Consider the following 15,141-nt stretch of genomic DNA (forward strand, 5'->3'; position numbering starts at 1 on the left):
AGTAGACAGGATACTGGGCTAAATGGACCTTTGGTCTGACCCAGTACAGCCGTTCTTATGTTCTTATCTAATATGTCTGGTTTAGGTGTTTCTGTAGTACCCATCAACATAGCTGCCAAAGTAGTGTAGGTTTCCTGAGGGGTTCCATGGGTATAAGTCCCTGTCTACTGAAAGCCTGAAATCAGGATGCATAACTGGTTCAAGGATCCAATTTTGGTGCCATTACTCAAATGAAATTTGCATAGCTGCTTGCTGCATTCCTTGTGCTGCAGGATTATACATCAGGAAATAGAGAGATGCCAGAAGAACAATTCTATTTCCTTTCTCACATAGTTTCCTGAGTTTTAGAGTACTGTGTATTATGGTTTTGTTTGGAATACTTTTTACCCATCTAATTGGTGGGTTGCCTGCACACATTACCCCTCAGGGAAACTGCTGCCTGCTTCTTCCAAGGCAAATTACATATGGTAATGTATTTCTGCGTATCTTGCTGTGTTTCTATCTATGCCATCAACATTTATATATAATAGTGCCTACATTTCTTCCAGCTCTGTGTCTTTATTTAAATCACCCTCATTGCCATGAAAGCTCCTGTCCTGTGGTTGGGAGATTATGAAACAAGCTGGCATCAGTGATAGTTTCTTCACGAACTGGCGGTGTCTCTCTCTAAAAGATTCATCCAGTCTTCCAGACATCCTGACCCTGGGAATTTTTAAAATCTATTCAAGGAAAATTCTGGGCCTGCTGTACAATTAATGTTTTTCATCCCTCTCTCACAGTTTCTTTTACTGTGATTCACAAAAAGTCTTAGGAGACCAAATCCTGCCAGAACAGGCACTAATCCATTATACATTAAATGGGCTACAGTATGTTGAAATTATCAGAACTGTTCCAAAAAGATTATTTACTTTACAAAATGCAAGAGAATAAAACAAAGGTCTCTGTTCTCATTTGTTTCACTGCGTAAAGATTGTGAGAAAACATTTCAAACCAGTACGCCCTTTCTTCCCTCAAGTAAGCATTGGACTTCCATGCATATTAACCAGCTGAGCACTGCCTAACTAGCTGGGTACTAGTACTGCTTGTATGTCAGCTTTAAATGAATTAGAGCATTTAAGAGGATCCTGCTGAATACAGGGGCCACTAAAGTGTGGTCTCCCCGATCAACAGCAAAGGGATTAATGAGTATAAGAGAATAATTGACTCTTCTTCTTCGAGTGCTTGCTCATATCCATTCCAGTTAGGTGTGTGCGTGCCGCGTGCACGATCGTCGGAAGATTTTTACCCTAGCAACACCTGGTGGGTCGGCTGTGGAGCCCCCTAGAGTGGCGCCGTTATGGCGCTGGATATATACCCCAGCCGACCCAGCGCCCCCTCAGTTCCTTCTTACCGCCCCTGACGGTCGTTGGAACTGTGGAGCGCGGCTTATCTGATCTCCACACTCCCTAGCTTCTCATTGCTCTTGTTATAGTTAGTTATATAGATAGTTGTTCAAGTTAGTTAGTTAGTTAGTGTATAGTGTATATATATAGTTGTATATTGTTATCGGGGGTTTAGGGGGTGTTTTTCCCCTTTTCCCCCCGGCGCACAGCCGGGCCCATGCCCAAGGCTCCTGGCTTTAAGCCGTGCGCGTCCTGCGGGAAGCATATGCCAACCAGCGACCCGCATAGTTCTTGCTTGAAGTGCCTTGGAGAGGCTCATCCAGCAGATAAGTGCCCTATTTGCAAGGCCTTCAAGCCAAGGACAAGAAAGGAGCGGGACTTTAGACTCCGTCAGCTCCTGATGGAGGCGGCTCTGAGTCCGGATCCTCCCTCGGCGCGCCCTGTCCCGGCACCGAGCGCTTCGGTGCGCAGCGCCCCGGCGGGCCCAACCGGTGCGGCGGAAAAGACTGTTCGGCACCGACCGACGTCGGCACCGCACCCGCCTAAAGAACCTCGGCGCCGATCCCTTTCTCCGGGCCATAAGAAGGCCGGCAAGGCGCGGGACGTTGCTGCCGCGAAGATACCGGCTCCCCCGGTGCCGGGGGTAGAGCCGCGTCCGCAGTTGGACCGCCAAAGACAGGCGGCCACACCGTCGACTCCGGCACCGAGGCCGTTGAGTCCGGTGCGGACTGTTTCACCACCAAGGCTGGTGGTGGAACCTTGTCTCCCTTCCACCCCGGAGACCTTCGCTACGGCGAGAGACTTGATCGCCCTCACGGAGCCGGCGCCGTCACAAGTCCCGGCACCGGTGGCTCCACGCGTCCTGCAGTCCAGGGGAAAACCTGCCCTGGTGCGCCCACCGTCGCCAGCACGAGTCTCTCGGCACCGCTCCAGATCCCGGAGTAGGTCCCGATACCGCTCTGAGTCCCGGCGCCGAATATCACCTCGGCACCGGTCGTATTCGCGGCCCAGATCCTCTTCGCGGCGCCGTTCAACATCCCGGCACCGTCGAGACGACCGGCACCGATCGGGCTCGAGACGCAGCTCCCGGCACCGGTATGAGCGCCACTCGGGCTCGAGAGGCCGCTCCCGGTACCACGCCTCCTCCAGATCGTCGTCCCGTTCCAGGTCGGGATCCCGGCACCGGAGGGACTACCGGCACCGCTCCAGATCCCGGCACCGCTCTCCGGCACCGCACAGGGGCAGATCGCCTTACGACCGGCACCGATCGGCACCGTACCATCCGGTACCGACGGCGTCGGGTTCGGCACCGCCGTGGCCGTCGAGATCGGCGTCGCGATCATCTGAGGCAGTGGAGGCCGGCCACCTGCAGGAGACCGACGACCCTATGCAAGGGCCTGCGCATTGGTCCTTCTGGACTCCTTGGGCCTACCATCAGGCACAAGGAGCTCCGCTATCTGCCTCCCGCTCGGGCCGTTCGGAGCCTAGGGCCCCAGAGTCCACCATCTCCTGCCCTCCTCCAAGGGACGTGGAGGCGCCAGCGCCCGCACCAGCAGAGGCCCTGGACCTGGGGGCAGGCGATGCCCAACTCCAGGAACACCTGGAGCAGGACCAACCATTGGACCCCTTGCCACCGGGGGCATCCTCCTCGTCCTCGCCTGATGAGGCCGTAGCGGGCACATCCGCCATTGGGCCGCCTCCCATAGACCTTCGGGCCCACCAGGACCTGCTGCGCCGCATGGCTCGCAATATGGACCTCCAGGTGGAGGAGATTGCGGAGGTCCATGATCCCATCGTGCAGATCATTTCAGCGGATGCTCCATCCAGGGTGGCATTACCGCTGATCCGCACGATCCAGGCGAACGCCACCACCATCTGGCAGACCCCGGCCTCTATTCCGCCCACGGCCAGAGGGGTTGAGAGGAAGTACTTTGTGCCCTCCAAGGAACATGAGTACTTGTACACTCACCCCCAACCGTGCTCACTGGTGGTTTCATCAGTCAATGCACGGGAGCGCCATGGCCAGCAGGCCGCTGCGCCCAAATCGAAGGACGCTAAGCGCTTCGATTTGTTCGGACGCAAGGTCTATTCGGCTGGCGGACTGCAACTGCGGGCAGCGAACCAGCAGGCGCTCCTGAGCCGCTATGGATTTAATATGTGGTCCTCGATGGGGAAATTTAGAGAGCTGGTTCCCCAGGAATCGAGGGAAGAGTTCGGGGCCTTGGTAGAGGAGGGCAAGCGGGTGGCATGCACCTCTCTGCAGGCGTCCCTTGATATAGCGGACTCGGCCGCTAGGACCCTGGCGTCGGGGATAGCAATGCGCCGAATCTCCTGGCTCCAGGTGTCAGGCTTGCCACCTGAACTGCAGCAGACCCTGCAGGATCTACCGTTTGAGGGCCAGGGCCTCTTTTCGGAGAAAACAGACTCGAGGCTCCAAAATCTTAAAGACTCTCGGACAATGATGCGGTCCCTGGGGATGCATGTCCCAGGGCCGCAGCGCAGACCCTTCAGGCCCCAGCCTCAGCGGTTCTACCCTCCCCCGCCTCGTCCAAGACAGGACTTTGCTAGGAGGCGGGGTCGAGGTGGTAGGCGAAGGTCGACCGGCCCTCAACCCGGTCAGAACCAGGACCAGCCTAGACCACCTTCAGGGCCTAGGCAAACCTTTTGAAGGTGCGGTCGAGGACGGCACCACGACCGGTACCCAGGATCCAACTCCCCCCTTCCGGGATCGCCTCTCCCGCTTCCACCGTGCTTGGTCCCGTATAACCTCGGACCGTTGGGTCCTTCGCACGGTGGAGAGGGGATACGCCCTCCAATTTTCCTCGCCCCCCCCCTCCCACTCCCCCTCCCCGTCCCTCTTCAGGGACCCTTCTCACGAGCAACTCCTTACACAGGAGGTTTTTGGGCTCCTCGCTATGGGGGCCATAGAGGAGGTTCCATCGGAGCTAAGGGGCAGGGGGTTTTACTCCCACTACTTCCTGATACCCAAGTCAAAAGGGGGTCTACGGCCCATCTTAGACTTGCGCGGACTCAACAAATTCATAGTAAAGTTGAAGTTCCGCATGGTGTCATTGGGGACCATCATCCCTTCACTGGATCCTGGAGACTGGTTCGCCGCCCTCGACATGAAGGACGCTTATTTCCACATAGCAATTTATCCGCCCCACAGACGTTTCCTGCGATTTGTGGTAAACAGGGTGCACTACCAATTCGCAGTCCTTCCCTTCGGCTTGTCCTCGGCTCCCAGGGTGTTCACAAAGTGCCTGGCAGTCGTCGCGGCCTTCCTTCGTCGACAAGGGATACAGCTGTTCCCGTACTTGGACGACTGGCTGGTACGCGGCCGCACCAGAGACCAAGTGCAGGCTCATGTCCGCATAGTGACAAACACTTTCCACGAGCTGGGCATTCTACTCAACAGAGAGAAGTCCACTCTAGTACCAACTCAGAGGATAGAGTTCATTGGAGCAATCCGGGACTCCAGACGTGCCCGAGCCATACTGCCAGACAGCCGATTCCATACCATCTCAAGCGTCATTCAAGGTCTCAGGGCCTTTCCAATTACCACCATAAGAACATGCCTTGTTCTTTTGGGCCACATGGCCTCGTGTACATACGTAACCAGGCACGCCAGACTGCGACTTCGCCCACTGCAGGCTTGGGTGTCATCGGTCTACCGTCCTCATCGAGACGACCTGAACATGGTGGCCACGGTTCCGGCCTCGGTCTTGGCCTCTCTCGCCTGGTGGACGGATCGCGCAGCGGTCTGTGCAGGAGTGCCCTTTCACGCCCCACAGCCCTCCCTCCACCTAGTTACGGACGCTTCATCTCTAGGCTGGGGCGCTCACCTGGGGGAGCACCATACCCAAGGCCTGTGGTCCGCGTCCCAACTAGCCCTGCACATCAACGTCCGAGAGCTGATGGCGGTGCGCCTGGCTTGTCAGGCTTTCCTCAACTTCCTACAGGGCCGTTGCGTGCTGATTCTCACCGACAACACCACGGCCATGTTTTACATCAACAAGCAAGGCGGAGCTCGCTCATCTCCCCTATGCCAAGAGGCCATTCGCCTGTGGGACTTCTGCATCGCCCACTCGATTCATCTCACGGCGTCATTCCTGCCTGGAGTCCAGAATACGCTGGCGGACCGTCTCAGCAGGTCCTTCCAGACGCACGAGTGGTCGATTCGCCCGGACATCATCTATTCCGTCTTCCAAAGGTGGGGGTTTCCCCAGATCGACCTGTTCGCATCTCGGGCCAACAGGAAGTGCCAGGCATTCTGCTCCCTACACGGGCGAGCCCCGGGCTCTCGGTCAGACGCCTTCCTCATGGCATGGAAAGACCATCTGTTCTACGCCTTTCCTCCATTCCCGCTTGTCCACAGGGTGCTGCTCAAGATCCGCAGGGACCATGCACGGGTAATTCTAGTCGCTCCCGCTTGGCCGAGACAACACTGGTACACCACACTGTTGGAACTGTCAGTACAGAGACCGATCACGCTCCCCTTGAGTCCGGATCTCATCTCTCAGGACCACGGCCGGCTGTATCACCCCGACCTGCAGTCGCTCCACCTCACGGCGTGGATGCTTCATGGTTGAGTCGCTCAGAGCGGCAATGTTCGCAGGCCGTCCAACAGGTCCTGCTGGGAAGTAGAAAGCCCTCTACGCGGACCACTTATTTAGCCAAGTGGAAGAGGTTCTCCTGTTGGTGTGAGCAATGAGCTACGTCTCCCTCGCAGGCTCCTATCCCCTTGATACTGGAGTACCTCCTGTCCCTAAGACAGCAAGGCTTGGCGACATCCTCAATCAAGGTTCACCTCGCCGCTATTTCCGCTTTCCACCCAGGAGAACTCACGTCCTCGGTCTTCTCTAACCCGATGGTCGTTAGATTCCTCAAGGGCTTAGACCGGCTGTACCCACAGCAACGACAACCGGTTCCGACGTGGAACCTCAACCTCGTCCTCTCCAGGCTCACAGGGCCTCCGTTTGAACCATTGGCGACCTGCTCACTCCTGTACTTATCCTGGAAGACAGCCTTCCTCGTAGCCATCACCTCAGCACGACGCGTCTCGGAACTCAGGGCGCTGACATCCGAGCCCCCTTATACGGTGTTCCACAAGGACAAGGTGCAGCTTCGCCCCCATCCTGCCTTTCTTCCGAAGGTGGTATCACCATTCCACGTAAACCAAGATATATTTCTCCCGGTCTTCCATCCGAAACCGCACGCTACTCGTCAAGACCAGCGTTTACATTCTTTGGACGTTCGCAGGGCCCTGGCTTTCTATATTGACCGGACAAAGCCATTTAGGAAAACGACGCAACTCTTGCGGTGGCCGACCGGATGAAAGGATCACCGGTCTCTTCACAGTGCCTGTCCTCTTGGATTACGTCCTGCATTCGTGCTTGCTACGACCTGGCCGGTGTACCAAAGCCACACCTCACTGCTCATTCCACGAGGGCCCAGGCCTCCTCGACTGCCTTCCTGGCTCAAGTACCGATCCAGGACATTTGTAGAGCTGCAGTGTGGTCATCGGTCCACACATTTGCTACTCACTATGCGCTGGTGCAACAATCCAGAGACGATGCTGCTTTCGGGTCAGTGGTTCTGCACACAGCAATGTCTCACTCCGACCCCGCCACCTAGGTGGGGCTTGGGAGTCACCTAACTGGAATGGATATGAGCAAGCACTCGAAGAAGAAAAGACGGTTACTCACCGTTGTAACTGTTGTTCTTCGAGATGTGTTGCTCATATCCATTCCAAACCCGCCCCCCTTCCCCACTGTCGGAGTAGCCGGCAAGAAGGAACTGAGGGGGCGCTGGGTCGGCTGGGGTATATATCCAGCACCATAACGGCGCCACTCTAGGGGGCTCCACAGCCGACCCACCGGGTGTTGCTAGGGTAAAAATCTTCCGACGATCGTGCACGCGGCGCGCACACACCTAACTGGAATGGATATGAGCAACACATCTCGAAGAACAACAGTTACAACGGTGAGTAACCGTCTTTTCAGTGAGGTGAGGGTTCCAACAGGGTGCTGTTAAGAAACAAACCAATGCCATACTGCAGTATTCACTTTACATAGGCATTGTCTATGTAACTTTAGCACCCTCGTGGCCAAGATGGAGTCTGCTCTGCAGGCAGCTCTGGCCAAGAGATGGCGCGCGCAGGAATGCAGCAGGAGAAATCCCTTCCACCCCAGGGGCTCCGGTTCCAAACCCCCCAGAGTGAATACATCCACCCACAGGAAAAGTACAGTGGATATAACAAGGGAAATATTTATTTACAGAGGGATGAGAGGAGAAAAACAACAAGGGGAAATATAGGGGGAGCAGTAAAACAGGGCTGCATCCAAGCCAAGGCCCCACAGGCCCAGTGGTAGCACAGTCTGGAAGGGCAGACACTGAGCAATATGTCTGCACACAGAGTTCAGGAGTCCTGAGCAAAGTTCCAGTCCAGTGGTGAGTCTTGGGTGCTCCTGGTCGTCTTCGGCGCCAGTGAACTTTCCCCAACAAACCGCTCCGGTGCCCTCTTCTGCCACTCTCTGTAAAGCCACACAGAGTGACCACCTCCCCACTTAACTAGCTACAGCCCCCTCCTTGTTCCCAATGCAGTCCCAAGCTCCAGTACTCATAGCCCCATACAGCTCTGGGCAGCAGTGATACTGGGTCCAGCTCCGGCCTGTCCTTCTTGGGCGATTCCTCCCTGGCACAGTGCTCCTCCTGGCTCCTGTCCTCGGGTGTCCCCGATCAGCCCTGTCCATCTCAGGCCTTGAGCAGGTTCTCTCTGCTTCACTTTTCCAGGGCATCCGGCTGCCTCTCCCTCTCCTTGGAGCTCCAGCCTGCCCCCTGAGTTTCCCTCCTTTTTTCTTACTGTCCCCCTCCCCCTTAGGAAAAAGATTTAAAGGGCCATGCTCTCTAAACCCCAAAGGGGTTACACTCCCTCCCCCCCAAAGAAATAATCTTTGATGTCCCCATCAAGGTAGGCAACTCTAAACCATGGATCCCCAGCAGGAGACCCAGTGCCCCCATTCGTCAGGAGCATTCCCATCATCCATCCCACAGGACCCCGAGGGGTGGAACAGGTTTCCCATGAGGCAGCTCGCCCCCCGTGGCACCCCAGGGATCTGTAGGTCACTGGGTTCCCCTAAACGATCATACATCAGCACACACCTGGGCTTCCCTTCCCTAGAGGAACGTCTAGGCTGGCTGTCGGGTATTGGCTGAGGTGTTACCACTGAACTGGAGGCAAGATGATGGGTCCTTGAGGTACAAATTCGAGTACATCTGGGTTTAAAGTGGCTGTTTGGGGTACAGGGTTCTCTGCCTGCACTGAACCTTCCTCATCATGTTCTTGGGGGGTCTCCACAGCTTGGGACAGTGGGGCCTCGGGAGTGCTCAGTGTGGGTTCTTCCCCTTCACCATCTCTTTGTGTGACAACAAGAGGATCCATTAGGGTCGGGGCATTCCAAACTGGATGTTCGCCAGACCCCATTTCATCCTCACTCTCCGAGGAGCTGGGTGTTTGCAAAGGACAGGTATATTTCCGTCGTTGGGACCGTGTCCGACTCACAGGGCCGGGAGTCTCAGAATCTGTGGAAACATCCTCATGGGGAAACAATACTTGTCCTAACAGATGATTCTGGTGGAGAGTTTTGGTGGGGCCGTGACTGCCCTCAGGACGTATGCGATACACTGGTAGATCCCCAAGTTTCTTCTCTATAATGTATGGGTGTGATTCCCAACTATCTGCAATTTTGTGTTTTCCCTGTAGTCCGAGATTTCGGGCCAAAACTCGGTCACCAACCTGAATTTCCTGTTGCCTCACTCGCTGATCATATCGGGTTTTGTTCTTTTGATTCTGGTGACCAGCTGCTTGTGTCGCTATCCGATATGCCACCTTCAGTTGATCGCTTAAGCGAGTCACATACCCCAAGTATGTTTCTGGGAGTGCCCCATCTGAAGACACTCCAAAACAGAGATCAATCGGCAACCGGGCCTCTCGACTGAACATTAACATGTATGGTGTGAACCCAGTTGCATCGTGTCGAGTGCAGTTATACGCATGTACCAAATGCTCCACGTGCTGGCTCCAGTATTTTTTCTGCTGAGGTTCCAGAGTTCCCAGCATGTTCAGTAGTGTGCGGTTGAATCGTTCTGGTAGTGGATCCCCTTGAGGATGATAAGGGGTGGTGCATGATTTTTTGATCCCCATGATCTGACAAAGTTCTTTTATTAACCGACTTTCAAAATCCCATCCCTGATCTGAGTGTAGTCTGGTGGGCAACCCATAGTGGATGAAGAACTTTTCCCACAGGATCTTGGCAACCATGGACGCTTTTTGATCTTTGGTGGGATAAGCCTGGGCATAACGAGTAAAATGGTCCGTGACTACCAAGATATTTGCAGTACCCCGGCGGTCAGGCTCTAATGACAGAAAGTCCATAAAGACAAGCTCCATGGGTGCAGAACTCGTGATGCTGACAAGAGGAGCCGCTTGCTTAGGCAGAGTCTTTCATTGGATACATCTTGTGCAGGTGCGAATATGGTGGGCGATGTCAGGCCCCATCCGGGGCCAATAGAATCTTGCCTTAACTAGGGCCTCCAATCGCTCGACTCCCAGATGCCCCATTCGATCGTGGCAGGCCTCTAACGCCTCGCCGGTACTTCTGTGGTAGCACCAATTGCTTATAGTGAAGAAGCTTTCCGTAAAATCATTCAACAGCTCACGCAAGCACCTGTTTTGGTGTACGCTGATCTCACCCAGCCATATGAACTTCATGTTGATGCAAGCTACACCGGTTTAGGCGCTGTCCTTTATCAAGAGCGTGAGGGCAAACTCCGACCGGTAGCGTTTGCAAGTCGGGGTCTCACACTGCCTGAGAGAAACTACCCTGCTCATCAAGTGGAGTTCCTGGCATTGAAATGGGCCATCACAGAGAGGTTCCATGACTACCTCTATGGGGCCAAGTTCACTGTAAAAACCGATAATAACCCTTTGACATACATCAAGACAACAGCAAAATTATCCGTAGCAGGGCACCGGTGGTTAGCGGCACTCTCTGCCTATGATTTCACTCTGCAGTATCGACTCAGTCGAACAAACATGGATGCAGATGCCTTGTCTCAGCAGCCTCACTCTAAGGATTTATTACCCAATGATCAAATGAATGTGGAGACCCCTGAATTGAGAGCTTTATGCCAACGGGTATCCATTGTGGAGGAAAAATCCACAGCCAATGGAGAATGAGCAATTGACTGTCTGGGTGCACCACCAGAAGCCATACCCATAGTCTACTCAAGTTTTACTAGAGTACAGGACCCTCAGCTGCCCAAAATAAAGGATCGAGAGGTGGAGCATGCCCAGCGAGCTGATCCACGGATGAAGGACATCCTTTATGCATTGGAAAGGGGAAAGGATCCCAGGGCTATTCGACCAAGTCATCCAGTGGAGGCCCTTTTGCTGAAAGAATGGGATCGCCTATTTGGATATGGTGCTCCACATCATGTGCACACCCAACATCCCATTCGTGCATAGAGAAAACAGCCTTCCTCTTGACTAACTTCTCACACAGGCGGTCCTTCCACTCAGCGGGAATGGGGGAATCCCCAAACTGGAAACTATCCCTCCCAAAAGGTCTAGCCTTGGTCTTCTCTTGGGATGGGGGCCCCCTTGTTCGCTGGTATGCGGCTTTACATAAAGCGTGCATTGGCAGCTCCTGCAGATAGTTGTTCCCTGCCATTTCACGGCATTTCCACGCCAATCTCTGGAACAGGTTTGCATTTGTCTCTAGGATTAAAGGTGCATACTTTCTTCCCTTTGGATCTGGGCAGACCAGTGCCAATGTTTCTATTTCCCGGTTTACCCCTGCAACATTCTTTGGAAACTGAACATTTAACAGGATATATCCCAGATAGGGGCAGGAGTCACAGCCAATTCCCCAGACTGTCAGGCCAGACAGGGGATGCAAGGGTAAATGCTGCAGGTGTTCTCGGTAGTAAGATTCATAGAGTATGGTGACTTGTGATCCGCTGTCCAGCAATGCCTCACACGATCGTCCTTCTATACAAATGGGTACTATAGCCTGGGGGCCTATCAGCCCATCTGGGTAACCCCTGTTTGTGGTTTTTTCTGGGAAGCCTTGGAATTTCAGGGTCTTGGGTTGCTCCTTCTCCAAGCCCTGTTGGTGTTTCCTTGAAGCTTCCTAATGGTCTGCTGCAATCTCTGAGATACCCTTGCATGATCTGTCTTGTTTTGGCAGTCCAAGGCATAGTGACCATCTCTTCCACAGTTATAACAGAAACCTTCTCGCTGGCTATCACCCCTCCTGCTACTCTCCCCTCTTGAGGATGGCACAGTATGTCCCTGAGCCTTCATCATGGCCACTTCTCGGGTCAAATCTCTCAGTGCTGCCGCCACTGATGGGGCATCTTCCATCTCTCCAAGCACTGTGGTGGTGCGACTTCCTGCCATCTTCGGCTGCACCACTGCATCCACTTGCAACAATCGCTCCTCCTCTTCACGTATCTCTCGAATGAGTTTGTGGAATGGGGGTGGGTTTTGGGCCCGCTCCCTCAGCTGCAGTCGCCACAACATCAACCCATCTTGTTGGGTGCCCCGAAGGATTTGGTCCAGCCTAGCGGAATCAATGCACTTGGTGGGGATGCCCTCCTTCCACACTACCTGCTGTAGCAAATCCTCTAGTCTCCTGATGAAATCCGACAATCGTTCGTGAGGCTCTTGATAGGTATGGCGGAAACGATAATACAGGTCTTCATTGCTATCAGTAGTACCGTAGACACTTTCAAGAGCGGTTAAATAGTCTTGCACTGTGGCAGCTGGTTGTAAGTCTTTCAGGGCTTGGATAATTCGCATGGCAGGTCCCCTCGGACTCTCAAGCACACGTTTCCACTTCTCAGCATCAGAGCATTCCCACTCTTGGACAAGTGGCACCGTAAAATCCCTCCAGGTCTCGTATCCTTCTCCCCTGGGGGTACAGGTGACACCCCCGAGAATGAACGTAACCGCTTGTATGGAGCACTTTCATATACCGGCCTCAATGCATCTTTGAGAGCATTTCCCAGCTCTTTGGCCCATCCCACCAGGCTGGGTGCTGCAGGTGTTGGAGCCCCTCCTAATGCCAAAATAAATTCTTCTCTTGTCCGCTTCTCATCCACCATCAGAGCTTGCAATTTCTGCGCTAAAGAATACACCTCAAGTGACACAGGCACACTAGGAGGGGACTGCTCTGCCCCCAGAATTGTCCAGGGAATACCTTCTACTTGCACCTCTTTGGGCACTTTATCAAGATCTGTTTCCTTGGAGTGAGTGCATAGTGCTACCATGCCCTTCACTTTGCGGTTGTAAATACGGGTGTGGACCTTTACTCTCTCCAGTATTTCAGCTGCATCTAAGCTCTCCTCAATTTCATTTGGTTCCATCTCTTCTGGGAACCCTGCCACCAGCACAGCTTTGGTTACTGGGATTCGTGCCCCTCGGCACAGGTCTTCTAATAATCCTCTCTCCATTTTTTTTTTTTTTAAGTGAGATGAAAGTCACTCAGGAGTTTCTTTGCTCTGTGAAGAAGAGGCCAGGGTGCACAACGTAGGGGTGTGTGTGTGTGTGTACTGCAAAGTCCCCGTACGGGCCACCAAGTGTAACTTTAGCGCCCTCATGGCCAAAATGGAGTCTGCTCTGCAGGCAGCTCTGGCCAAGAGATGGCGCGCGCAGGAATGCAGCAGGAGAAATCCCTTCCACCCCAGGGGCACCTGTTCCAAACCCCCCAGAGTGAACACACCCACCCACAGGAAAAGTACAGTGGATATAACAAGGGAAATATTTATTTACAGAGGGATGAGAGGAGAAAAACAACAAGGGGAAATATAGGGGGAGCAGTAGAACAGGGCTGCATCCAAGCCAAGGCCCCACAGGCCCAATGGTAGCACGGTCTGGAAGGGCAGACACTGAGCAATGTGTCTGCCTGCAGAGTTCAGGAGTCCTGAGCAAAGTTCCAGTCCAGGGGTGAGTCTTGGGTGCTCCTGGTCGTCTTCGGCGCCAGTGAACTTTCCTCAACAAACCCCTCCGGTGCCCTCTTCTGCCACTCTCTGCAAAGCCACACAGAGCAACCACCTCCCCACTTAACTAACCAGCAGCCTCCCTCCTTATTCCCAGTGCAGAGTCACAAGCCCCAGTACTCACAGCTCTGGGCAGCCATGATACTGAGTCCAGCTCCGGCCTGTCCTTCTCGGGCATTTCCTCCCTGGCACAGTGCTCTTCCTGGCTCCTGTCCTGGGGTGTCCCCGATCGGCCCTGTCCGTCTCAGGCCTCGGGCAGGTTCTCCCTCTCCTTGGAGCTCCAGCACTGCCCCCTGGAGTTTCCCTCCTTTTTTCTTACTCTCCCCCTCCCTCTTAGGAAAAAGATTTAAAGGGCCATCCTCTCTAAACCCCAAAGGGGTTACATCTGTGTTTCAGCTTTATACTTCAGCAATGCATTTATAGCATCTTGGTCAATATTAACATATGAATGGTGCTTATTGCAAGTGAGGACTTGGTGGCGCAGCTGGTTAAAATTAAGTTTTAAAGAATCGTCTATTAAATTATTTATGCACATAAATTATTGGTCTGATCTTTCAGAGGTTCTGAGCACCAGGCAGCTCCCAGTGAAGGAAGTGGGCGATGTTGCCTGCTCATCACTTGTAGAAAATCAAGCTTCCGATTTAGCTATCTAGCTAGGAATTGGGAGCCTAACTTTTAGGCACCCCGTTTGCAAAAGTTAATGGGGCTCTGACATCTGTCTACATAGAATAACTTATAGAAATAGACAAGACACACACAGGGTGGGGGAGAGAAGATATTGTGATCCCCTAGGCTTTAGAGCCCAAGCTCCAGCCTGAGCCACAGCGGCTACACAGCTATTGTTGTGCAAGCCCCACAAGACCGAATCTGTCTCCCCAGGCTCTGAGACTCACTGCTGTGGGCTGTGTAGCTGTAACCTAAGTGACTTGCCTAAGATCATACAGGAAGCTTGTGGTATGAATAGGAACCAAACCCTGATCTCCTGAGTCAAAATCCAGTACGTTCCTCTCATGATCTATGCTTCTCCCTTTTGCCCCAACACCAGTTTACCTCCACGCAGTTCCCATAGGAAATCTCTGTGCCTGACCAATACCATCTCTCACAGCAATAAAAGCTGGTGTTCTGTCTTTTCTGCATTATAAATACTCATGATTTTTTCTTGTCTTTTTAGAATTCACTTCAAAATGTAGAAACTCCAGTCAGAGGTAAATATGTTTCTTTTACACATTAATACAAACAATAAACAATTAGCAAAATGCGCATTTTGCTATTTGAATTAATGTTAAAGAATTCATTTCTTAATTTATAGCATAAACCATTTTCTGTAAGTAAAGCAAATGCAAGTGTTTCAAAGTCTATATAGTATCAGAGGGGTAGCCATGTTAGTCTGAATCTGTAAAAAGCAACAGGTCCTGTGGCACCTTTAAGACTAACAGAAGTATTGGGAGCATAAGCTTGAAGAAGTGAGGTTCTTACCCACAAAAGCTTATGCTCCCAATACTTCTGTTAGTCTTAAAGGTGCCACAGGACCCTTTGTTACTTTTTACAAAGTCTATATAGATCATTATATTGTCTCCAATTCATTTTAGAGATAAAATAGTCATTTTTTTCTCAGATTAGAAAATATAGTCAGTTATGGTGGGCATTTTAAAAAGCAAAGCGTATTGAGCCCCTTTTAGAGGTTGTCCTTAAT

At 52.9% G+C, this 15,141-nt stretch overlaps 1 protein-coding gene across 1 annotated transcript in view; it reads left to right on the top strand.

The window, feature by feature from the left end:
* The window catches only part of PIK3C2G (phosphatidylinositol-4-phosphate 3-kinase catalytic subunit type 2 gamma), a 311,474-nt gene that overhangs the window by 55,234 nt on the left and 241,099 nt on the right, over positions 1–15,141 (top strand). Inside the window, exons 9-10 of the mRNA XM_026652203.1 lie at positions 10,099–10,581; positions 14,620–14,653. Of these exons, the coding sequence (XP_026507988.1) occupies positions 10,099–10,581; positions 14,620–14,653 (517 nt within the window). The remainder of the gene's footprint in view (positions 1–10,098; positions 10,582–14,619; positions 14,654–15,141) is intronic.

Source organism: Terrapene carolina, unplaced genomic scaffold, assembly GCF_002925995.2.
Source record: "Terrapene carolina triunguis isolate 2854851 unplaced genomic scaffold, T_m_triunguis-2.0 Scaffold112, whole genome shotgun sequence".
Classification (NCBI taxonomy): Eukaryota; Metazoa; Chordata; order Testudines; family Emydidae; genus Terrapene; species Terrapene triunguis.